Genomic DNA, 25,451 nt, shown 5'->3' with positions numbered 1-25,451 from the left:
TCAAGAGCACTGGAAGGCTGAGATTCTGCTAAGTGAATTAGCCAGCTTCAAAGCCAACTGTTTTACAGCAAGAGCTAGTGGATGGTGTTTTTATTAGTGTTCACATCACATTTAAGCTGCTTTAAAATGGCAGATTTAAGTTCCAGAAACGTGAGGTTTAAGGGGTTTATGCTTTGCAGAAATGCCGATTGAGACCTTGTGGAGCAGATCTATGCTGGTGGCTTTGGTAGGCTTGGATCAGCACCACGTTCTTTGGCACGTGGTGACATCAATGCTGCCTCCTACCTGTCCACACAAATGTGAGGCTTGGGGGAGCCTGGGAATGGGGACCCCTCCATGATACATGTTCCTTGAAGTGACTTCCTGAGGGAAGAGAGTCCCCAACACTATAATTCAGTGCCAGCCGCTTCAGTGCCATTTGGCTTCGTGCTGTTTGGAGTCTTGAATCTTTACATGGGAAAACAGTTCTTTGGTATCCCCTTCCTTAGACACTGAAGGGATGCTATTCCTACTGATAGAATCTATGAGCAGAAAGTTAAACTCAGCCTGTGTTAGGGCTGGGACTTGAGCTCCCCTGGGTTTCTCTCCTGGGGAGGGATTTCTCTCACTGAATGAACAGGATGGTGGAAGCGATGAGGAGGAGAATAGCACTAGGTGTTATGGTATGTCCTCGCTTCAGCTTGCTGCAAGTAAAGACAAATGGACTGTGTGCACCCTGAGGATTTAGCTGTCACAGTGCATCTCTCATCCCAGCAGATGTGCAGGCTTTGGCTTGCTCAGCATCCAAGTATCTCAGAGTGAAACTAACTAGAGACAGACCTGAAACTTTATATACTCAGAAATAAGCTGGGCATGATATGCAAAGGAGTGTTCCTCTCAGTGGCAATTGAGGTGTGATAATAACAATAGGAAGAGGAGTCTTGGGGCTGATGGTTCTGGGTAATGGCTGGTGGCTGTTTTAGCGTGTGGGGGCTGCTCCATTTTCACTGGATTGTGATGCACATGTTGGGGGGTATCATACTCTATGGATAAAAGGCAAGGTTTTACTTCAAGTAACTTAATGGGTGACAGAGAGGGGTACAAGTCTGTGGAAGAATTATAGAGGGCAAAAAGATGACAGCTAGTGAAGATATTCATACACGAGAAAGCCTGGGAGAAACTGAAGGGATATGGGGGGGCTACGTGCAAATACAAACCTCATGCTTAGGGAAAAGCTGTGCTTGCTCAGCTGGAGAAAGCTAACTCTTAGGTATCCATCCGAGCACTGCGAGCATCACCCACAAGTTCATCCCTGTCAGGATGCTGGTGCCTCCTGGTGTCTGAAGGAAGTTTCTGTTCAAGCAGTGTAGAGGCAAACACTCTATATGCTTTGGCTTGTGTGAGGGTCTCACTGTAACATTAGTGCTTCCTTTAATTAAGAGTTATGCTAGAATTTAAAATTGCTATTCTGTCCCTGCTGACACTCATGATTCTGAAATCACATCTTTGTGTCTCAAGTGCCTTCCTGTGCTGCTGAGGAAGAACTCTGCCAGGGATCCCAGGGGCTGCTCCATCTGTGGCCCTTACACCCACTTTGCATAAAAGATGCACATAAAACCAGCCCTGTACCTCTTCTTTTTATTGCGTGGTACTTGACCTCTGCTTTGAAATGAGGAAGGCACACAGCTCTGCTGCTCTGTGACTAACTGATTTCATACTTGTTTCCTCAGTGACTTCTTTAGGAGCTCCAAGAGAACATGTAAAAGCTTTTGTGTTGGTAATGAGTGCCTGGTGACCCCTGAATCTTAGACACCCTCTCTGCTATCATGTTATTTATTAAGCAGCTTGGGCTAGTCTTTTCCAGGAAAGATATTTCTCATAGTTTCTTAATGACTGTGTCCTTGCAATTAAATTGGAGATTGGCCTGAGTTAAGCTGGAAAGTGCTGTCAATCAAAAATGCACAGAAATGATGACAAAATTACCATTATGGTGTAGCCTTGTCAGGGAGGGGACCTCCAATTTCTGTGCAGGATGGACAGAGCAGCGTGCTTGCAGCTTATCTGACATGACTTCTCTGGGATATAGAGCAGGTGTATTTAGTGATAAAGAGTTTTGGGCTCAGATTTAGCACCTTAAGCAGGGCTTAAAGGACAGGTTACTTCATTAACCTGCTGACCCTATAGATTTACAATGGTGGGGTGAAGGTACAAAATAAAAAAGTGTGTCATCATTTAAAGATCAGGTTTGCCCTGAAGGTTGCAGCATCTCAGGGATCTGAGCCTGGCTCATCAGTCACTGACACTCTTCCAGGACTGAAGTGCAGCATCTTGGCTTCTCCTGTTTTTCAAACTGCCATTCATAGCAGAAGTAGGTATAGATAGATACCAGAATACATATCTGGTCCTCTTCTAACTTCTTTCCCCCATTTGCTCAGCCCAGGTTTGCTTGTGTGGGCACTGGAATATCATAATAGTGTCATATCATATCATGAATGACTGTGTGGAAATCTGTCCATTTTTGTCTCCCCTCGCCTCTCGTTCCCTCGCTGATGTTTCTGCTACACACCATCATGAGACAGGGATAATTGGGTGAGTCATAAATCACTGTCTGCTGTGGGAATTGTGAAGTTTGAACTTTAATGCCCAAGAATCTCATCTCATAGTTGATATCTTTGTTTGCATGTTGACAGCTCATGATAGTCCAGTTATTCCAGCTGCCCTGCGTCTGAGGCTCCCAAAACGTTACATCATTTCTTGCACCCTATCTCAGGAAACATTTAACACTTCACTGAGAGGGCAGCAGTATAGAAGTGGATCTGGTGCACTTGTTTTCCATTTAAGAAAAAAAATCAAAATTCTCATGCTTTTTGCTATTGAGTAAAATTCAAATTACTGAGTTCAGTGAAAGTGTTTCTGGGGCATACCTGGCTTTGGCTAGTGGGACAGCAGCCTAGGTGATGAGATGACCTTTTATGAGCTTCATATGGACTGAGGTTTTTTTCAAGGATCATTTTCTGTGCACTGATGTGTGACTCACATGTGTGAACAGGAATGGTGCTTTGGATGTTGCCATAACTCGAACTCCAGGCACTCTACAGGACAGAGTTTGGTGCAATCTCCAAGCTCCCATGACTGTTTCTTGGGGCTAATTGTCATTACCTTTTACATCTTCCTTCCTGAGCTCCCCATGCACCAACTGAGACTTATATTGAACACATTCAGTTTGCTGTTTCACCTGGATGTGTGGAGGTGGGAGGAGTGGAGGAGGCTCCACAGGGTACAAAGATGTATTGTCTCACTACATGGAGGGAATACCCCCTTGAAGGAGCCTTCACAGATCTGATCAGTTCAGTGTATTTAAAAAACCTGACTAAAATGTTACTTGATTTGTGTGGTCTCAGGAAAAAAAAATATAGTCTACTGCAAGCTCTCTTGATCTAATGGCTAGAGGCAGAACAAAAATCAGATTCTGGAAGCCAAAAGCAAAGAATTCCAACTAGACATGGGACACAAATATTTAGCCAACTACGTAAACTACCTAAGGGAAAAACAAAAATAAGGTGGTTTCTTTTGTCCTGTAATGCTTTATATTCAGTCTGGATGCCTTTATAGAAAATATGCTTCAGCCAAACTTGAATTATTTGGCTCAGCACATGGACAAGTGGGTGAAATACTATATAGTGTGTGATGCACAAGAGGTCAGACAAGGTGATCCGATGGTTCCTCCTCCTCTAGAGCCTCTAAGAAATTTTAATGTGATCAGAAGGACAGGGCCAGTTGAGGTGTGAGGCTCTACTCCATCTGTGTTCTCCTGGGACTAGCAGAGGGTCTGTGTGTGACCCTGCCTCTTATTCTTCTGACTTCAGGAGAGGATTCTCTGAAGAGAAGCTGGGGGTTTGCAAGCCATCTATACTGAATTTCCTTTTTTTTTTCTTTTCTTTTTTTTTTTTTTTTTTTGCAACCAGCATATAAGCCATGAGTGTTCCAAGCCACATATGAGTTTAAAATGTTCCATCATGTTTTCATTATTTGTTCAAAAATGAAAATTGTTCAGATCTCCTTTGCTTTAATTACCTGACACTACAGGGCTACAGAGCACCTTTTTACACTCTCCAGAACGTGCCCTTGGGGTTGTGGCAAGTCTGAATTCTGCAGCAGATGCTTTCAAAAGAAAGTTGTTGGCATGAGTGGCTGAAAATAGAAGCTTGTTTACAAGGCTGGTTTTGCATTATCAGCTGTAGTGCTCCAATAATTAGGGCTGTGAACTTAATTAGCTCAACACTCCATAATTCTCTTCTGTCTCTCCAGGGGCTTGTCTGCCTACAGCTCTGTATTGCTTCAGCTTATGCTGGGAACATCTTTATCCCAGGGCAGATGCATTCACACAAGTACCACCTCAACTGTAATGAACCTTGTGCTCCTTTTTCAAGTATACAAACCCTCCATAGCTTTCTAGAGAGCCCATCCCTGGGATTATTTGGCTGCTTTTATTAAAACCATACACGCAGAAGTACTGATCTCTGCTGAAACATCAGCAGAACTGAAAGATGCCATTGTTACTACTGATTGAAAGGGTGCTTTTACACTGGCTTCAAACTTGTGTCTGTTCTTAAGTGAAGAATGTTTTTTAATGTTGAATAATGTAGTAACATTTCTGGCCAGCACAGCCTTTTTGACAATGAAACATTGCAATGCACTTGAGAACAGATCATGGCTGCTGCTTTCACCTCTCCCATCTGGGTTAGATGTCTTCTGAGCATGACCCAACCCTGGGCAGGGAATGGGGTTCTCTCCATCCCTAACCTGAAATGGCCTGTTCTTCAACAACACCACCGCAGCGTGCCCAAGCACGTCCCATGGCTGAGGTTGCCCTGTCCCTGGGCATCATCTTCTTAGTGTTTCCTGATCCTCAGAGCCAACCCACGCACAACTGGGAGATGTTTTCCTTCTCGAGTGCGTGAGTTTCAGCTGTTCTGACAATCCCGTGTGTGCGTCCTTCCTGTTTGGACAGATACTTGATACATACACCTCAAATGGAAAGGGCTGAACATGATTAAAACACACAGTCTAGCCACAGGCATCGTTTTTTCACTCAATCTTCTCCACAAAGCAAACCTGAGGGATTGTAATGACATTCAGAGTTTATTGTACAAAGTGTGGAGTAATTCTTTAACTGTTTTAGAAGCAGAGGGACAGATGCAAGGTGCTGCATACTGATATGCTTTTCCTGCCTGTATCATGACTGAGACTTGCTATGCTCACACTGAGGTACTTTCTATGTACGCAGAAATGTCTTGGCTTAAAAAATGTCAAACCATCCTGATTTATTTGGAGATAAATTGAAGTTCATATGTCAACTGATTAGCTTTATCAAAATAGTTACATTTTTAAATTTGCTGTACTCCTGAGATAACTGATGGTCCAAAGATAACTGATGGTCCAAGTTATTAACATGCAACATTAACATTTCCCTTTAATTACAGGCCTGTGATGAAAGCTTCTCTTCCAGCAGGTGTGTAGCTCTAGAACCAGCGATGGTTTCTGGAATATGATTAACAGCTCTGAATCAAGGCAGGATGGTTCCCTTAGACATCCTGGCTCTGCCAAGGGCAACGGCATTCCCTTGGAGTATCTGACCTCATGTGCAAGGGTAAATCCATATTTGCTTTACTCTTTTAGAAATAGTGCCTGCATGGCACAGATGCCTTGAGAGTCAAGGTAAAAGCAAATACCAGTGTGCTGGTTTTCATGAGCCCTGTTGTTAAATGGTTACATATGATATGGTTGGCAGAACAACAGCAGCTAAAGCAAATGCACTTGAACTCCTTTCTTCCTGAGCCTTGTCCATACTCTACAAGCTTTCTGCTGCGTGTTGCCAGTCGGCACAAGGCTGGGCTGAGCGGCATTGTCCCCATCAGGATTGTGGAGAATGAGACTAATCCTTTATCTTCAGTGTTGCCTTTCATTCTGGTTCCCAAATGCTCCTGTGAGTTAATTGCTTGCAGAGGGAGAGGGCAGGGAAGAGCCATATGCAAAAGAGGAAAGAGGTATTTTTAGCTGGGATCAAGACAAGGATAGAAGCTGAAGGGTGGCAATACAGAGACACATCTCTCTGGCCCTGCAATGGGGAACATTTCTGATGGATCCAGGGAACTGCAGGTCTGGCTCGCCAAGCAGAGCTGCGAGGGCACGTCCAGAGTTGTTATGCTAGATAGCATAAAGGCAAAACTTGCTGAACTTATAATGGATAATTTATTATGTAGCACTCACAGAAACAGAGCCCCTCCATTTTGTGAAACAGAATGTCCTCTAGAAAATATTTGCGCTTAGCTATTACACGCAGATACAAGGAAATTCTTTCAGGAGGGTTTGAGTCTAATAAAATGGGAATGTGTGACCTGGCCTGCATCATTATTTGCCCAGTTTTATCCTTTTGTTATTATTTCCAAATGTGGAATTCTCGTTCTCTACAATTCTGCAGGTGAAGCTAGGCCAACAAAAAACAACCATCTCCTCCAATTACAGGGAGCACCTATTAGGGCTGTAAGGAGGCTAGCACTGCAGGCCTGCATCCAGAAAGGCATGTGTTCCCAGGGGTTGTGCAAATGTCCCTGTCAGCACCTAGGAGCTCGGTGCCCACGTGGGTGCAGAGGTGCTGATTGGAGTGGTCGGACCCCCACAGGGCTGGGCAATGCTTACTCTCAGCCCTCCTCTATGAGAAGCTGGGTTGCCTTGGCCAAAAGAGCACTATGTTTGGCTCTGATGTTCTGGGATGCAACGGCTTACAGATGATACCGTCCCCTCCTCTTCCAGGATGTAATTCCTCTGGGACCGAGGTCGTGCCATCTCTACGTGCTCGTGTTGGAGTGTTGGTCCTTGCATGACACAGAAGACAGGGCTGTTGTCAGCACACCACTTGGCAAGCTCCAGGGTTTTTTTTTTTTTGCTCTAATATTTATGATTTTACCTACCAAAAGATCTCCTTTTATAAAATGTCAATGTTCCTACTTCTGCCTGCCAGATACTACAACTGGGAGAGCCGGATCCTTCAAGTGTGTCCTTGTTTCTAGTTATAAAACCAATTTGGACAACAGCGTTTAATATTTGCGAAGGGGTTTCCGTTGGTTTTGTGGCACAGACGTGGCGGGTCCCAGTGCCTAGCATTAACTGGCGGTCAGTGGGGCTGTGGGCTGCAGCAGAGCCACTGCTAGTGCAGTGTGGGGACGCTGTGGTTGCAGGATGAGGAGTGATGAGGATGAATGCAATGACTATTTCCCAGAATGTAAACAGTCTTGCAGCTTAATGGCTCTATTTACGTTGATGGAGATCAGGAAACACACTTTGTTATTTTAGTCTGAATAAGCTCATGCAGATGGTAAGCAGAAGCAACGTGTTTGGAGTTTCTGGTGTTCTCTGACAAGCCAGGTCACACATGAGTGTGTTAACCTTGCCTTTGAAAAGCTCTTGATTTTTATCAGCTTGTTTACCAAACTGTCACAACAAGGCATATAACCACAGAAGACTCACATGCTGATATGAGAAATGTGCGTGTTCTTGGTAGTGGAAGAGAATAGGAGCTTTCTGCTCTTTGTTAAATGCGGCAACAAGCCATTTTTTTTCTACAAACCACGGAGAGAGCTGTCGAGTGGAGACAGGACGAGAGGAGGATGTTCCACGCGACAAATTGCTCTCCTCTTTCCACCATCTCCAGCCTCCACAGATGCGTGGAATGGGATCTGTCAAGTTGCTCAAAGAACCCCATTTGTATTGTATCATTTACGGGCGCCAGTGAGTCCCTTCTTCTCTCCAGTCCAGAGGCTTCCCGGGCCAGCTCCCCATGAGCTGGTGTTGCGGCTGCAAGAGCCGAACGAGTTAAGCTGAGCTCGCTGTTCCAAGTGGGAGTGAAGAGCCATTGCAAAATGTTTTTTCCCCTGTTGGCTCTGCGTGTTGTTTTAAAATTAAATTGGTTCTGGTTAGCAAACAAGAACAGGACAGCAAAATTAAATTTTCTGTGGAATGTTGTGAATCCTGTGTGAAAAATAAACCCCAAAATATTTTTTCCCTTCTGCACTCTTTGGCTTGCCTTTGTCCCGTCTTTTCCTGCCATGCCTCCCTCTCTACCCCCTCTGCGGATGTGTCAGTGGGTGGCAAGGCTGGTGTCCTTATGCTGAGGTGCTGTGAAGAGCAGCAGTGGGAGTTAATGGGAGCTGGGATGTCATGGCTTGGCCAATAAACTTACTTCTTTTCCCCTTCTACTTATTGTCTCACAACTTCCTGCCTTGCTCATTTGTTCTCACTGTCCTCCCAGACTACATTCTGCTGGAGGGACATTGTTTCTCCCTGTCTGGTAGATCAATGCTGTGCAGGTCCAGAGAGCACTTCAGATATGTAGAGGACACAGTATTCATTTTGGAGGCAGAATTGGACCTATAAAGCATAACTCAGCCCCACACAGATGACTACCGCCAGCCATCTGCAACACTTCAGTCTCGCTGGAGTCCAGCGCAGACTGCATCGAAGGAGCTACACCCACATAGGACTCTGTGATGGACAATACAGATTTCTCCCTGTCTGCTTCCATCTTTCTTATTTATTTATTTGTGTGCAGATGGAAAATCTTTGACACAAATTGGCACTCCTCAGATTCTGTTCCTTTGGAAAGCTTCTGCAGCTCTTAAAAGCTTCTCCTCCATTTGGTCAGCCCTGCAGGCATTCGCTATTCACTTCATAAGTCATTTCTCTAGTCATTGCCTCAGTATTTGTGTCAAATCTTCTTGGATCTTTATTTATATTTTGGCATGAGTCTGTTCTGAGGGTTCAGCAGCCTCTCACTGTTTTGTGTGAACTAGGACATCTTGCTTAGATGGCACAGCAGGTTACTCCGAGTTGAGTTTAGACATACTTGAGGTGCATGTGGAGTGCTGGGGCTATCATTATCTACTGGCTTTTGCTATTGCTTTTAAATGGGAAGTAAGACTCCTGATGCCTTGTGTGCTTGGTGCCCTTTGCCACTGATTCCTTGAGGCCAGGCATGTAACCTGGAAGGTGGCATGGTGGGGTTGTCCCTCTCCTGCTCTTCTCTGGGTGTCTCCTCTTGGCCATTACTGGAGAAGGGAGGCTTTAACAGTCCTCCAGCATGATGTGGTACACTCACATGGGCTCACCAGGCTGGGGAAGACACAGAGAATCAGGCCACAGGTCAAAGAAAAGAATAAATGCCCCTGGGGAGGCATTGTGAGTCCACTGAAACTTTGCTCCCAGGTGGCACATGAGGATGAGCACCTCATCACTGTGAGCAGTGTTTTCTGGAGCAGGGCTGTGTGTTGGCCCCCATGCCTGGAACAGGGCTAGTGGTGGCAGCCAGGGAGCACTCCTCCCTCACCATCAGACCATTAGAATAAATAAAACAGCTCCGCTTATGCTGGATGAAATCAAGTCTACTGGACCGTGGCCTAAACACGGTCAACAGCTCCTCTGGGCCCTTGAGCTGCCAATAACTTGCACCTCCTAGTGAGTCTGTCCTTGGGATGGAGCCATTAGAGGCTAAGGAAACTTTGCAGATCCCCATCCTTTAAGAAGTGGGAAATCATCACTGATAGGCCTTGAAGCACCTCTTGTGTCAAGGAATGGAATCCACAGGAAACACAGTAACCAGAACCCAGCACTCAGTGCAGTGTCCCATCCAATGCCTTCCTGGAGCATGGTTATCAACAGCATTGCCAATACTCCTCCAGGGCACTGCAGAGGATGGGTTCCCCTTCTGCTCTGTCCTTGTGGTGATTAGATTGTATTTGACTAAAGAGCCATCAGCAAGCTAATGAGATTTTCCCAACTCTCTGATAGTTGTGGGCTTAGTTGCATTTGTGGTCTTGGGACTTGTCTGCAGTGGGTTGCCAGTAAAGTGCACCAGAAAGAAATCATCATTAACTACAGCCTGAAGGACCAGCCTGATGAACCTCTCCCTCCTGCTGCCACCTCTTCTAACACAAGTATGACTTTCTTGATTGGATGGCCAAAGTTTTCTAGAAAGATACAGTCTGTTTCTACACACATGCGCATAAAATATTTCACATTCCTCTCTAAATCACTATATGTATCTACTTCTTCATTACCGTCAGTCTTTGTGATCAAAGCTGTTGTGTTGCACAGCAGCACACCACCACCAGCCCTGGTCGGTGCTGCTGGGAAGAAGTTGGGGCTGCCTGAGTTTGCTGCCTTCACCCTGGGCACCCTTTATCTCCCTCCATTTTCTCTCCAGGAGGTGCTTCTGGTGGCTGACTTGTCCTGGTGTCCAGACTCTCACCCCGTTTGTCTCCTTGGTGCTGACATGGCACGAGAGCACGTGGAAATGTAGGTCTGCAGTTGCAAACGTGGTTTGAGTTTTTATAATTTTATCCTACCATCTCTCTTGAAATGGGAATTTCTTATGCTAAAGTTTCAGACTGAGGTCTTGAAGAGATGACCTGAAATCTGAGTGAGAATCTGTTGAGTCATTTCTGTGTGCTGTGAGCATATTTCTCAGTTCTGGAAGTGTAACGTTTGTCAGCTGTACGACAATGCACAACCAGCCACATTTTGCAGGATGAGGCTTCCAACATCCACAGCCTCAGCAGTAAATGGAGCAAGGTCATTGCTAATCTGGAAGGTAAATGCTTTTGAATCATTTCCTCCCAGGACAAGACCTAGTCTTTTCTTCCAGCTGCTAACACCTTCCTTCCCATTCAGAACAAGCCCATAACCTTCTTCAGACACTGAAAATTTCCTGTTCTCCACTGTCAGAAGCTTTCATCCCTCCTTTTGTATCTCCCTTTAATCTTCCCCAGCATGCCATGGTGCATTCATCTGCCTTTCACCGGACTCACCTTTTCTTGCACTTCCCTCTCCTAATGCTGCCCACATGGCTCCCATTTACTGAAGATGGGAGCTAGAGGCCATATCCCATAAGTAATCTCAGGGGATTCTCAGGTGGAATTATTTAATTAGAGACTGCAAAGCAGTTTGGGAGGGAATTTATTTTAATTAGTTGATTTTAATATTTTGTATGCATTTATTTTTAAGTTGAGATTATGACATATCCAGAAAGGTAACCATTTACTTAACCAATGAGATATTCAGTTAAACCCTGAGAAATTATACTTCTTTAGATCAACCTTTATCCACAAGAATTGTCTCAGAAAGCCGTCCCTTCTGGCTAGAGGGCAGAATCCCTTTCAGAGGTTTAACAGTGGTTATTTGTTTAGCTGAGTAAGTTGAAAAACCTGACAAGTATATTGCAAAAACCTCAGATCCCTCTCCCAGAAGGCAAGCCAATGACACCATTAGCTTAATCCAGCACCTCATATACTCGATTTTAATATGACTCTTTAGCTCCAGAATTTGATGTATTTTCAGTTGAAGGATTTGTGTTCCAGTAGTAAGAGGGGAGAAGGAGGGAGGGCAGTGCTGTAGGTCACTCAGCAGTTGGGTACACAGATGTGTTAAAAACCATGCAGAGGGTCTCTCTGGAAAAGAGCTGACGTCTGACATCTATATCCACTCAGTGAGCAGAGTAACTCACGGGGCAGCCTTTTGCTGTGTGTTTAGCTGAGTCCCACATACCACCAGTGAGTCGTGCTCCCCTCTGCCTTTTCTGCCTATGTGGCTTGCTCTGTTTTTGACAACCACCTCTAGGATTGATACCATTAATGGGTGATATTTGGAGCTACTGTCCTGGCAGGCTGTGTGAGCACCCCTCTTCATTGCCACAGTGACCGAGGCTGTGCTAACCAATGCCGAGAAGCTGTGCTGGCAGCAGTGCCTGCAGGGTAATTGTTGTGAAATTTAACATTCATCCCATCCAAGTCCGTACATCTGCAGTGTTGATCTACAGGGCTGGGCTGTCCTTGGGTTGTTGTCCAGGAATAATGAAGAGGTATAGAGCTTTGACAGAGTTCACCCCAGCCACTTTGGGTGCTTACTTCACAAGGAGTCATGCCTGTTCTTCCCTGCATACCTCGAAAGAATGAAGTAGTTCAGGTGATATCTCCATTACACTAAAACTGGAGGAGGGGCATGCCTCTGAAGTGCTGGCAAACAGTGAGGAGAAGCTGAGAGAATCGGGGATGCATCTGTGTCCAGAGGAGTAAAGCAATAAGTATACTTACGGTATATCAGGAATAAAACCACTTCAGCAAAGTGCAGCATTCTTATAAGAAGGCATGCTGATAGTGGCAAAATTCTGGATGAAAAAAGCAGAAAAGGTATTAATGGAATACATATTAATCTTCTGTACTCGACAAAACAATCTGACACTCTGATAATTGAGAACTTCTGTGGTTTAGGTTTCCTAGGGGGTCTTTCATCTATTCTGTCCCTCTTCAGGTCTGCTGCTGTTTCACATTTCAGATTAATGTAACTAATAGTCATGTCACAGTTAATTGTCTTGATGAAAACTAAAGAAAAGAGCTGTTTCTATGTCAATATGTTGCTTACTCTTTTGCACTGAGTTACCAGTTGATATATTCCTGTTTTTTCCTCTTATTTGTATGTATTTGCAGGGTATTTTCCTGCAGTTCTTTCTGCTGCTCTCTCCCCTGGACCCACAGCACAGCTGTTGCCTCTCCATGTCTCACTGGTTGGGAAATGCTCTTAAACTCCCTTCCCCAGAGATCCTCTTGACCTGTGCCCTGAATTTGTTCAAATTTGGTTTTTTTGAAATACATTATCTTTAATCCATTTTTCTTGCTCCTTCGCTGCCTTAAATTGCTGAACTTTATGGTTTTGTAACCACTTGCACTCAAATTTACTTCCATTTTTGGACTATTAATCAACTTTCTGTATCAATATTATCCAAGTTATAAACATCCCCTCCCCTGTTACTTTCCCTTCTCCAGTGAGTTTTCCCCACTTGTTACAGCAGCTTGGAGTGTCTGGGACCTGCCCTGCTCTGTATTTAGCAGATAGCAGGGTAATTAAAATTACCTGTTCCTACCAACTCCAGTTACTTTAGCTGCTTTAGTCAGACGCTCCAAAATATGTCATCCATGTCCTATTTCTGATTAATGGAGTCCTGTGGGACATCTTCTGTGCTCCTTTTCTCTTTCTTGGTCCCTGGGGACATGCACAAAGTCTGTTTCTCCCCTTTCCTTGAAACCCAGAGCATTCTTCAAACAAAAAACCCCAACCCTTCCTATTTCCTTCTTCTGTTTTCTAAACAAGTGACATAATCTCATATCAGTATTTCCCTCCAGTGATGTCTTTCCATGAAGTGCATGTGAGGCTAATTACTGTAGCTGTGTATAAGGGCTTTAAATAAGTCCAGTTTGTTCTCCTGCCACTTATGTGCAGAGAAGGCTGCCCTGGCTCTATGGCTGGTGCAGAGGAGCAGGAGTCTGAGCAGACCTGTCCTCCCACAGCACATCAATTGGTTCATTAGATCCTAAATGTCCCACATAGCAGTGGTTTGTTGACAGAGCTTGGCAAAACTCAGACAGCAAGAGCTGCCGAATTGATTGGAAGCTTGGAACAACTTGCATTGCTGTGAATATATTGAAGACCTGCAGCAAATAGTGATTAATGAAAGTGTGTTTAGAGGAGGGTTGACCTTAAATTTGAAGTATCCACAAGAAATAAAAACCTAGAAGGCAAGATCCAGTCACTGGAAGGCCAAAACAGGTAAGTTTGGACTCAAAATCAGGTGACCATTTTCACTTCGGATGTTAAATAGCTGCAAAATTTCACATGGGGGTAGGGTGATATCCGTACTTGCAGCAGATTTTAAGCTGGTTGTGGGTACCTGTGCAAACTATCTGATCTGTCCTGCTGAGGGACTGGGTTTGACTCCTGCACTCCTCATGTGCATCCCAGGCTGCCTGGTGCTGGACATCAGGCTAACAATGCTGGCCTTTTCCAGCCATTCATCTGTGCCTCCAAAATCAGGTTCAGACTCCACCCTATGTGCTTTGGTACAAAATTCCTCCAAAGATTAGCTGGAGAGAGATCCTGCCAAACCGGGTCCCTCCAGCTGAGCCATATCTGTGAGCCCAGAGGAGCAGAGAGAGTCAGGGCCAGTTCCTTCAAATATTTTACAGATTAAGACCCAGGTCTGTGATCCGTGGGAAGTCAGTGGAGGTCACAAGCTGCAGTGGGTCATGGTCCTTGCTGCAATGTTCACAGTCTGCACCAGTAATTGCCATCTTCCTCACCCTACTAACTTGGTCGATCACTGTTGTGTTCAAATGCAGTGACACTCAGAAGTGCAGATGAGCTCTCTGACATTATCTGAGTGCAGCTGGAGGCATCTACTTTAGCCTTGAAAATGCCTCTTTCTTGGCAGTGCTCTGTGTTTATTATAATGCTGTCTGTAATGTGCAAAAGTACATTTCTGTTTTAACTTCCTTCTTTATGTGCTAAAGAGTGTGGTTTTAATTAAGGATTTCAGATTGAAACATTTCCGGTTTTATGTGTTGTTTTTTTTGGTTGTTGGTTTTGGTTGTGAGGGTTTTTTTCTTTTTTTTTTTTTTTTTTTTTTAAAGACAGTTTTCAGTTAAAATGTCTCAGAGTTTTGAAAAATACCAGATACCCAGCTCACAAAGTGTGCGAAGAGCCCTAGTCACTCCCTCTTCCTCCCAGGGAAGTCAGCTGCTCCACTGAGTAGGAACAACTGGGGACGGCCGATGGCAAGAGCAGGGTCAGCAGGCAGGGGAGGATGTGCCGGAACTGGGACCGGCGGTTTTCAGCGGCGCACAATGACTGCGGCTCCTTGCACGATAGGAAACTTTGACTCAGACCCATAAAATGAAGCACCTGATTTTTGTGGATTCAGGGTTTGCTTGCCAAGAGCTGGGGATTGTAAGAGGAGATGGCCAGACCCCTGTTTAATGGCAGAGCATCTCTGCTGCAGCGCCCGGCACTGAGGGATGTCAGGCGTGCCCCTGCCATCCCGGGCCACCGGCTGCCCCCGCCCGTTGGAAAGCGAGGCCAACCCAAACAACTTTTAAAGTTAAAGGGTTGTTTTGCTGCACATCAACTTCCATAAAAGGAAAAATAAAAACAAGACATATTTTAACTCTCCTGGTAGTAGAAGAGCTTAAAAGCTTATAAAGGCACCCCAAATTTTTGAAAACAGCAGACAGTTATCTTAAACCAGATTTCTCGAGCCAGTCCCATGATTTTTGTGAGTTTGACTCATGATTTTTGAATGTTGGGGTTTGGCAACACTAAAGTCCTCAGTTTGAATTTGTTCCCGATGTGGTAGTTCAGCCTCCTTGCATGACTGATCAATGTCACTCTGCTCTGAAGCAGCCAGAGGCCCGGGGGGGCAGGAGGCAGAGGGCCTGGTACAAGGCACTGCTCCTTCTGCAGCTCTGGGGATGCTGTTGGTTGGATCTGGCTTGCATCCCTGCGTGAGGCTCTTCTGAACCAAGCCACGTGTCTGCCACATGGCAAGCAGTTTAGGCAGCAGAAATGGAGCATGGGAGCTGCTGGAGGGTCTGAAGTGAACAGGTGAACTAGATGCACAGCTTACCTGGTTTAAGCTCTTAATAGAGATTAAATTACCATGTTAAAAACATACTTCATACCTGCACATCTTTCTTTCATTCCCGTTTAGCCATGCAGCGCATGTGCACAGGTTGCTGCTCAGCCTGTGCTGTCCAGCTCACTTTTTGCAGGGAAGTGCTGAAAACATCCATCCTCTTGCTGCAGTGTTAGCTCTTTGGGTGCTGTCAAGAAGAAGTATTTATAAAGAAGACCTCTGCCTTGAGACTGGGACAGCTTGAAAGAATGATGTGGATGCAGCTTGCCTGAGCAGCAAGTGACACACAGGGGACATGAGTTCCTGTGACAGCAGTTGTCATCCGCCCTGCAGACGGCAGGAGGAGGTCCATGTGGGGACAGGCATGGCACCTGTCCTTGTCTTCTTTCTCTGCCTTGTGTTACCACAAACGGCTGTACAGCAAGCTATGGCATTATCTTGTACACACCTGTGGGGGTTTGGGCTGCACAGGGTTTGCCATGCCTGAGAGGTCAGACTCAGGTGCAGGAGGAGGTCCCCCTCAGTGTCCCCCTCCCCTCCTGGGCTAGGGAGCAGTACTGTGGAGGCACCAAGTCACCTCTTCTCCATGGCAGCACAGAAATGGCTCATGTTTGCACCTCAAATCAGCTTTAAACTATATAAATCACCATTTCCCCAACCGTGGGTAATGCTCTGCAGCTGCCATAGGTACCCCTGCCTCAAAAGCTCAATGTGATTCACAGCCCAGTCCTCCCTGTGAGGTGGGCAGAGAGGGCACTCAGTCCTCCAGTCAGCCCTCCCTATCCATCTCTAGTTGCCTGTGTATTTGGGAACTCAGAGTGCTTGAGGAGCTGACCACTTCTTACCTATTTGGAAATGCTTTTAAATTGTTCCAGAAATTGCTGTTTGTTAATAAATCAGGGTGATCACAGAGAAGTGTTTTAGCTAAATCATGTAAAAGAAGGAACGAGCTGCAGCGCAGCACTGCCAGCTGTCATTGGACTTAGAAACACACATCATACATTTTGTTGCTTTTCAGACAGCTGCACTTATAGCTGCTCTTATAGCCATATAAAACAGTCATTCTGTCAGCAAACGCTCTGGCAGGAGAGCTGGGTTATGTCTGCAGCCATATTCCCAAGCCTGGCAGGTTCACTCCCTCCACGTGCATAGGTAAAGCCTGGAGGAAGGCAGCTTTGTGGCATGTGGGGTAGCCTGTCCCCAGCATCATAGCTTTGCATAGGGTAAAGAGCAAAAGACTGGGCTGTGCCCACTGCCCGTGGAGGACGTGGCGCTGACAGGGCTTGTCTCCAGCACCCCTGGTCATTAGGAATGGGTGGTTGCTGCCCTGAGAGGGAGTTTTGTAGGATTTTACCCCAAGTCTGCTGGTGCTGCTCAAGTGTCTGGCTAGCTGCAGGTCAGATTGACAAACCACAGCCTATTATAACAGCACTCATGTCAATCAGGCCCTCTCCACTGTGGTCCATCTTATTTGGACTTTTGAGTTAAAGCTGAGAGTCACAAAGACTGGAACTGGGTCTTAAGAATTTCCTCAAGAGCAGGGAGATAGTGCTATCAAATTTGAAGCTTTTCAGAGGATCAATGTTGCTTTCAATAAAACCTCATCCAGAAAGGGTTCCCTGTGTAGCAGACCAGCTTTAAATGACTGGTCAAAATAATATTTGAATATTTTCTACTCATAGTGCAAGTGGTGTCAGTGAGATGTAATTGCCAAGCAGGCTGTTGCCATCTCTCGGTGGGACGAGGTGCCTCCTGCAGAGACCCCAAGGATGCCCAGAAATGCAGGCATTGCAGACCACTGAGGATGCTGATGAGCTGTATCCGCTTTTTCTCTGGAGCAATTTCCGTGGCTCAAGCCCAGCGATCGGGGTGGCCAACAAGATGTGGAAGAGCAGGTGGTGCTCACAGTCTTATTTTCCCGTGTTCTGTTCTTCTGCTCTGCTCAAACCTGTAGTCCTCTCCCCATTCACTTCCATTTCCCTCTGAAACTTTAGAAGATGCTGGATTAATCCCAATTCAAAAGGGAAAACACCTTAAGTTATGCAGCAGGAGAAAACAGCTTTCTTAGCTGTAACATGATCTTGTTTTTTTCCTAGACACCAGACTGGAACAGAGGGTTTGGAAATTGCCCCTCTGGACATTATCTGAGCTTTACAGCATTTGGAGATTGAACCCAGATCCCACATCTCTTCTGAAGCTCCATGTCAGTTTACACTTGTTCCTAGAAACCATTACTGTCCTGTGAGCTCTTTACCACGCGAGGATTGAAAACAGAGCTATTCTGCTCATTTGAGCTCTCTTTTTTTTGCATGAAGACAGAGCTCAGGGCTCATTCCTTTTTTTCACCATCTGAGGATTAAGCCCAATCCTGACTGTTATTCGACCTCAGTACCATTTACACGTTGAACCCAATGCCTATGGCTTTTATCTGAGCCCTTAGAGCATTTGGAAGCAGTCCATGCCCCTTGTCTGGTATCAAAAGAATTATATTAATTTGGGATTCATTCCACAAAATGAGGCTGTCAGCCAGACTCCTTAGCAATTGGATATTGAACCCAGACCTCGTGGTAGTCTTCCAAGTTATATGCCAGCTGGGAACTCAGCCCACAATCCATGGCTGCTGGCCAAGCTCCTTATTGGCGAGAGATTGACACCAAGCCCCCAGACTGCTATTTCTGTACGGCGGTGTTAAGGACTAAACCTGCTCACGTGGTCAGCATAATCACCTCTGTGTTGGCAGTGAAATGAAAAATCTAGTTAAAGACTTGAATGAATATTGAGGGTCGATGTTCAGCTGCCTAAAGACCAGGGATGATGACAATTCCTCTGGAAAAGGGCCCCCTCGATACTCCGAAGGGAATAGCCCCAGATCCCCCATCTGTCATCCAGCTGGATATAAAATCCAGGTTCTCATTAACACACAGTGCACAGCATTTCTTTACTGGCTGGCAGTATTAAAGCCAGTTCCTCCAACTTTCAGGTATTCTTCAGATGGGATTAAACTAGATCCCTTTTCTATAGTACCATTAGGTTCTGCCAAAGCACTTCTTGTCACTCAGAGCAGACCTCCAACGCTGCACCTTGCCTTGGAAAGTGCTTCCCATGCATAGTAACACGCCCACCTTTTGCTCCTCCGTGGAGCAATAAGGAAGCCTGGTAGGTAAAGGAGGGCAAGGGACAGTTCTGCACACCTTTGTCATTTTTGGAGGGAACTGGGAGACTGACCAGGTAAAGGGATCATTTCAGGTGAAACGTTTATCTGAGGCAAGCAAATTTTTCCCTCCTGCCAGCAATTTTGCCTGGGAATTCTTCAGCGTCTTTACATGATGGGGTTTAGCTGCATAGCAAAATGCTCCAGAAGACTGAATTAAACCCAAACAGCTTCCCAGCTGGGATGGTCATCATTAAAATGTGATTTTCAGCAACTGTGTGGGTTTCTTGGTAGCCTTGAAATCTTTAAAATTCTCATTAAGCAGCAACTTTGATGGAATGGCTTAGCATGCAGCTAGAATAGGAAAAACTTCGCATGATCCAGTGGCTCAAGCTGGATGTTCCAGTGCATATGGACAGTGTGGGATGTTACTTCTCCTCTGAACTTGCAGTGATAGTGAAGGTTATTCTTTGATGCTCTAACTATGCAGATTTTGGATGAGAGTTTTCTGATTTCCTTGTCTGAAACCCTATCGTGACTGCAGATGCAATCCATGGGAAGAATTCAAGCCAGTGTTGCAGACCTGTCCCATGGGTCTGGAATTACTCTAATTGCCTGTTGCAAATCTTCTGATTCATATTTATTTGCTAAGAAAATATTTAGTCCTTGCCACACACATGTGGTTTTATGAGGATTTTCAGTGTAAGAGAGCCAGTGCAAATGGGATTCAGCTGACAATGGTGGCAATTTGTTTGTAAATAAATTTTCCATGTACCCTCTTGTTCTTCTGTAAGTGGGAATATCTCTTTTTCCATTCTTTGCTCTCACCAGCCATCTTACTCATCTCTTCTCTGAACAGCCTGTACCACTCCTTCTGCCCCCTCCCTCTAAAAATCTCTTTGGGATTCTCTTTACTCTTTGCCAGGTCTTTCCCAATCCTAACCCTCCACTATCTCCTTCGAGATGCTGGAGAGGCAGGGGATGCTGCTGGCTTCAGTGCTGCCACCAGGAGTTGTTTGCGGGGATGCTTCAGGCCTTGCTTGGAATTTATGGAGAATGCAGAGTTGAGCAATACCCATGATTAGTTGAAATTGTTCTTTCTAGAACTACATTTCTTTGCTTTTTCAACAGAAGTGTTCATCTGTTGTGCATTTGACTCGTCTCCCAGCTAACCTGAGGATTTGGGGACTGTGCTGTGTGTTGCTCACTCTGTACTCGGCTCTTGTCTCATCCTCCTCAGTGCTTGCACATGCTGTACATACATGGGATAGATGTGGTGAATGGTGGGAATAGAGGGAGAACAGGCTCTTCTTTCCTGCCCTCCTGGTTGACTTCCCAGAGTTACAAAAGCCCCTGGCACACTGTGCCGTGCCCCACCACCCCTCAGCCCACTGACTGATCTCAGCCTCCATCTCAATGGGCACATGAATTTCCACTCCTCGTGCTAAACTCTGGAAAAGCAAAGTTCCTGAAGCATAATAAAAAATGTAGAAGATTTTCAAACCCAGAGATTCTTGAACTGTCCCTCTTACCAAACTGCAGTCAATACTGTGTTCTTTAAAAAGCCTCTAGTATAATGTTTAATTCAGTAACTACAACTGAAAAGCGTTTCCAATTATTTTGAACTGTCAGAGATGTTTTAATGTGCCTCAGATTTTGTGTTGGCATGTCACAGAGTTAAGTACCATCCATCTTTCAGAGAACATTAAAATTTAACCTTGTATAAAAAGAAGAAAAATGGGAAAGAATCCCAAAGGACGTACTTGTCCCTTGAACCCCACCATCATTTGTGGCTTCACAGACACCCTCTGCATTTTGAAATTGTTTGTCTCTTTCTGTAGAACGTTATGAGATCAATACAAGCAGTTAAAAACTTTAATTTCTGTGCACAGCTTTGGCTGAGTACAGGATTTTCTAGCAGATCTTCACTGGTGGCCGCCCAGCCACGCATTGTTGGGCTGTACTCACTCTCCAGATGCATTCAAACCTCTGCAAACAAGGATGCAAAAGGTTGAGAAAGAATAAATATCTTCTGATTTCTTTTTTGTGCCAGGGTTATGTGGCCTCTGACTACTGGCCGCTGTTTGTCCCAAACCCTCTGAACCAGGCACCTGGCCCACTGAGACCAGCTATCAAGTGCTGCCACTGGCTGCGAGGGAATAGAGTTTTCTTGCCTTGGTTATCCTCTCTCCAACTACGTGAGCATTAGTAAATGGAAGAAGCTGACTCTCAGCATCCTTCTACTTTTTTTAATTTTTTTTTTTTTTTAAATTCCTTCTCCCTGAGCTCAGTGGCACGTGAGTGCTGAGCATGTGCATCCCTGTGCTGGGCAGAGGGGGAGAAGGGGCAGAGAGAACATCCTATAAATCTAGTTCTGCTCTATTAAGATTCATTCTAATACAACAATGGCTTTTTCTATTGAAATACTTTGTGAAAGCCTTGCCTAATGATCTGTTAGCTGGAGAAAGGTTAAATTCCTGTATGATTTTCTTTGTTTGATGAAGAAAAAACAGTGCAATTATCCAGAATTCAAAGTGAGTTTTAGCCAGCTGTTAATAATACTATGATTCTTCATGTTCTCATTACTCAGAAGTAATGTTGCCATCCCTAGTCATGGCAGTAAAATATTTATAGCATTTTCTTATGGCCCTGCTTGTACGTATGGAGGACTGGACATCACTCAAATAAGCTTTTAAATAAGCTTCTTTTTGTACTTTAACCATCCACAGAATCATAGGTTGAAAAAGTCCTCTAAGGTCATTAAGTCCAACCATTATCCTAATACTGCCAACTCCATCACTAAACTACGTGTTCAAGTGCCACATCTGCACATCTTTTAAATATCTCCAGGAACAATGACTTGACTTCTTCCCTGGGGAGCCTGCTCCAATCCTTGAGAACTCTTTCAATGAAGAAATTTTTCCTAATATCCAATCTAAACCTCCTCTGTCACAACTTGACGCTCTTTCCTCTTGTCCTAATGCTTGGGAAAAGAGGCTGACTCCAACCTTGCTACAGCCTCCTTTCAGGTAACTGTAGAGAGTTGATAGGGTTTCTCTAAGACCTGTTTCCTTCAGGCTGAACACCTCCAACTCCTTCATCTCCTCCCCATAAGACTTGTGCTCCAGACCCTTCAACAGCTTTGTTGTCCCTCTCTGGACATGCTTCAGCATCCCAATGTCTTTTTTATGCTGTGGGGCCTAAAACTGAACAGAGTACTCGATATGCAGCCTCATGAGTGCCAAGTACAGGAAGATGACCACTGCCCTGGTCCTGCTGGCCATGCTATTTCTGATCCAAGCCAGGATGCCATTGGCCTCCTTGGCCACTTGAGCACACTGCTGTCATGCACTCTGCACGACAGTATTCTTCTCATGTAAGTGCAGCTGTCTGCACTGAAGACATCTAGTTTAAGGCAGTCGTCTCAGAGGGGTCAGGTGTGCTTTAACCACAAATGGTTGGGTAGCTTGTGCAAACTGGCTATCAAGGCTCTTCCAGAGTCACTGGATGGGTTTACTTCCAAGTTCACACAATCCCAAGACAGCTGCCAAGAGCAAAGGAGGTAAGTGGATTTTGATACCTGATACTCTTGATACCAAGAGTGGCTGTATTAACAATCTGGTTTCATGCAAAGATAAGTTTATTAGTGCTTTTCTGCTCTTTGTAGCTTCTTTGCAGTCTGTAGGTCATTCTGTTCTGGGACACCACTGGAAATGTGCAGGAGCAAATTCCAGACATCTGTGTGTTTTTCCTAGCCTGCTCCCCTGATTGCTGAGGTTTCCAGCTTGGAAAGTCATGGCAGAACATGAAATACACGTGGCATCTCTGTGTCCAGGCACACAGAAACAAAATAAGTGTCATGGGGAAAATATAATTTCACAGTGGTAGGCCCTGCATTGGGATGAACAGACATCTTGTTTCCTCTCGTGGATGCATGGAAAATCAATTCCCAGTCCCCTGCAGTGGCTCCTAAATATGAACCAAATCCCCTCCTGCAGTACAACTGTTTTGCACTGTGAAAAAGGTTTCATTTCTAGCAGAAGAACTGCAGGTAACACCTTTTTTTGCTTGCTTCATTTGTCATTTGGGTGTCTATCTTAGCCTCTTAATAGCAGTCTCATTTCAAGTGCAGCTTTTTGCCTGGAGGTCTGGAGTAAATGAGTATTAAGTAACTGTATCTGTCTCTAATTCACTAAGTATCCAGAAAAACAGATAATGTGCCTGAACCAGTGGGATGAATACATTATATTAATCTAATTCAGCTACTTTTCACTCAACAACCCAGTAGCATTTAGAAAAAGGTTGTGAAAAGGATTAGGAATTTCTTTTCCACGTTTTCCCTATATTTTTCCATAACTTTTCTGCATTCCATTAAATGTTAACTATTCAGTTAGCTTATTTCCTTGACTTATTTCATTTACTTTTGAAATAAGTTTACTCTGTATTCACTCTGTATTCACTGAGGCTTTTCGTGACTAGGAAAGGCAACAGTATAAATGCAGACATACAGGCTGTAGCAGCTTTTCCCAACCAGAAAGAGCAGCTCCTGGCTGTAACCATTTCACTTGCACCTCAGATGGGCAGCATGCTACAGGGAATCTTGGAGCATCCCCTCGGTGTTAGGGCAATTCCCTGAGCATGCAGCGGCCTCCTCTCCATCCCCTTCACCTCCCTTGCCCCATGGTGGTGCATGCTATAACCTTAGTGCCGTGGCAAGTCTGAGGTATCCTCTGCTCCTTTACACCCCACTTTTTTTGAAAACGATCTAGAGAAGGCTGCCTAACCCCTTCACTCTAACAGCACATTACTGAGAGCTGCTCTCATTGTGTGTGTATTTCTCACTGCAGTTCTGTCCAGATCAGGGTTACCACAGTTTCTGGAGAGAATATCATGTGCAATCCTTTGTGTTCAAAGTCTCAAACTCCATCAAGGTATAAGACATAAATGGCTGCTTTGCTGCCCGCAAGCCCTGCTCTCCTGTCAGTAGGTTGCTTCAGTGTGATTTGTTCTTGGCATATCCCTGTGGCTGTTGATCATCTCCTTATATTTTGTAAGTGCTGACAAGCAACTTGATTATTTGTCCAAGTGTTTTTCTGGGACCTGAAGCCAGTTTGCCTACTCTGTAATTCCCCAGTGCCTCCTTCCCCTCTTCTGAAAGCGGAACCCTCGGTCTGCCCTCCCTGGCCCCCTGGAACCTCCCCATCCCTGGTGGCTCCTCACAGTTAAGTGGTTGCATCTCCAAGGCTGCTTCAGGAAGCTCGCCGAGTGTCCTGGGATGCAGTTCAGCAGGCAGGGATGATTGAAAACACCACTGTTATCTAATTGCTCTCTAACCAAATCTCGTCTTTCTGCCACGTGAGTTTGTGTCTTGCTAATACTGGCATTAGCTTCATCAGACATTTGATTGCTTTTCAGTTTTTAGGGAAGATTTAAGTTAAAAAAGGCATTAAGTATCGTGTCTCTCCCAGGAGGGCCCTGTGCTAATGTCACATCACCCTAAATAGTGGGTCATCTCTTTCGTTGGTCTCTCCTACTGCTGCTGGCTGGTTCTCCACTGCTCATCCAGGCCATAGTACTGGGAGATACCAGCCTGGGAGCTTTGGGGCCAGCAGGTAGGGCACAAATCCCACAAAGACCCCAGCACCTCAGGAAGGCCACCCTGGCAGCAAGGCGTGTCCAGGCTATCATTAGGCAGGAAGACCCTCTCTCCCCTAGGTCAAGAGGGAATACAAAGTTCCCGTCTTTGTGTGCGGGGCAGAGGTTAGCTGGGTGTCTGGTGCATGGAGGCTTTTCTTGATCATTGCTGGGGCTTGGTTACTGTACTGGGGGCTCTGGGAGCAGAGACCAGGCTATTGTGGTACATAGTAGAGGTGGCCATGAGCTGGCAGCTCGGGGGTGGTGATTTCCTCCTCTGCTCCCCAGTCACTGCAGGGGGATGTTCTGGAAAAGATACAAGGCAGAATAAGCACAGGAAAGGCTGAACTTTCCTTGCCAACAGCAGATGAAAAGAGATGTTATAAAGTCACTTGTCTCTGGTAACATGGCCCCAGCTCTGACGCAGAGGTGGAGGGCATCCAAGTTTCATACTGGAAGGAGATGAGCCCACACCTGGAATCCTATCCCAGTTTCAAAGGTCAGGTTCATTTCTGCAGTTACAGATGTCGTGGGGATGGCATTTGACCCTGGCTCATCCTACACAGAAGGCAAGGTATGATGGACAGCGGGATCATTTGAACCTTCCTGGAACTAGCTTTCCTTTGAATTACAAACTGTTTTTTGTTTCTTCCCAGCCAGGTCTCTAGACAAACTCTATAACTTTGCTGACTGCTCTGGCCTTCACCTGATCTTTGCACTGAATGCTTTGCGCCGAAATCCCAACAACTCCTGGAACAGCTCCAATGCCCTCAGCCTCTTGAAGTACAGTGCCAGCAAGAAGTACAACATCTCCTGGGAGCTGGGCAATGGTGAGTGTGGGAACAGGAGAGCCACGGGAATGGAGCTCACTGTAGGAGAAAGATATTCAGTTTTGGAATAGGATATTTGCAGATCCCAGGATAATTTGCCAATGTAGTTTCAGATGAATTTAAAGCCTCCAGCACCATCTCTAAGACAGCCTTGGTGTGAGTTAGCCCCTTAGCTGGACATTTCCATTAGCTTTTATTAAGCATATACAATGTTTCTGCCCTGTCTACTGGGCTAAGCTGGTCGTGGGGTGGACTTGTATGGTGGCTACACTACCATGGGAAGTGGGCAACTCTACAGGGATGGGAGCATGACACCAAGGTACAGGTCCTTCTCCCAGCACAC

At 45.3% G+C, this 25,451-nt stretch overlaps 1 protein-coding gene across 1 annotated transcript in view; it reads left to right on the top strand.

Moving 5' to 3' along the window:
• The window catches only part of HPSE2 (heparanase 2 (inactive)), a 109,899-nt gene that overhangs the window by 48,302 nt on the left and 36,146 nt on the right, over positions 1-25,451 (top strand). The window contains exon 3 of the mRNA XM_027908594.1: positions 24,935-25,108. Coding sequence (XP_027764395.1) covers positions 24,935-25,108 — 174 coding nt within the window. The remainder of the gene's footprint in view (positions 1-24,934; positions 25,109-25,451) is intronic.

The sequence above is a fragment of the Empidonax traillii genome, unplaced genomic scaffold, assembly GCF_003031625.1.
Source record: "Empidonax traillii isolate 1590-97213 ecotype Southwest subspecies unplaced genomic scaffold, ASM303162v1 scaffold27:size3997909, whole genome shotgun sequence".
Classification (NCBI taxonomy): domain Eukaryota; kingdom Metazoa; phylum Chordata; class Aves; order Passeriformes; family Tyrannidae; genus Empidonax; species Empidonax traillii.
This window is presented reverse-complemented; position numbering and strand designations above follow the sequence as displayed.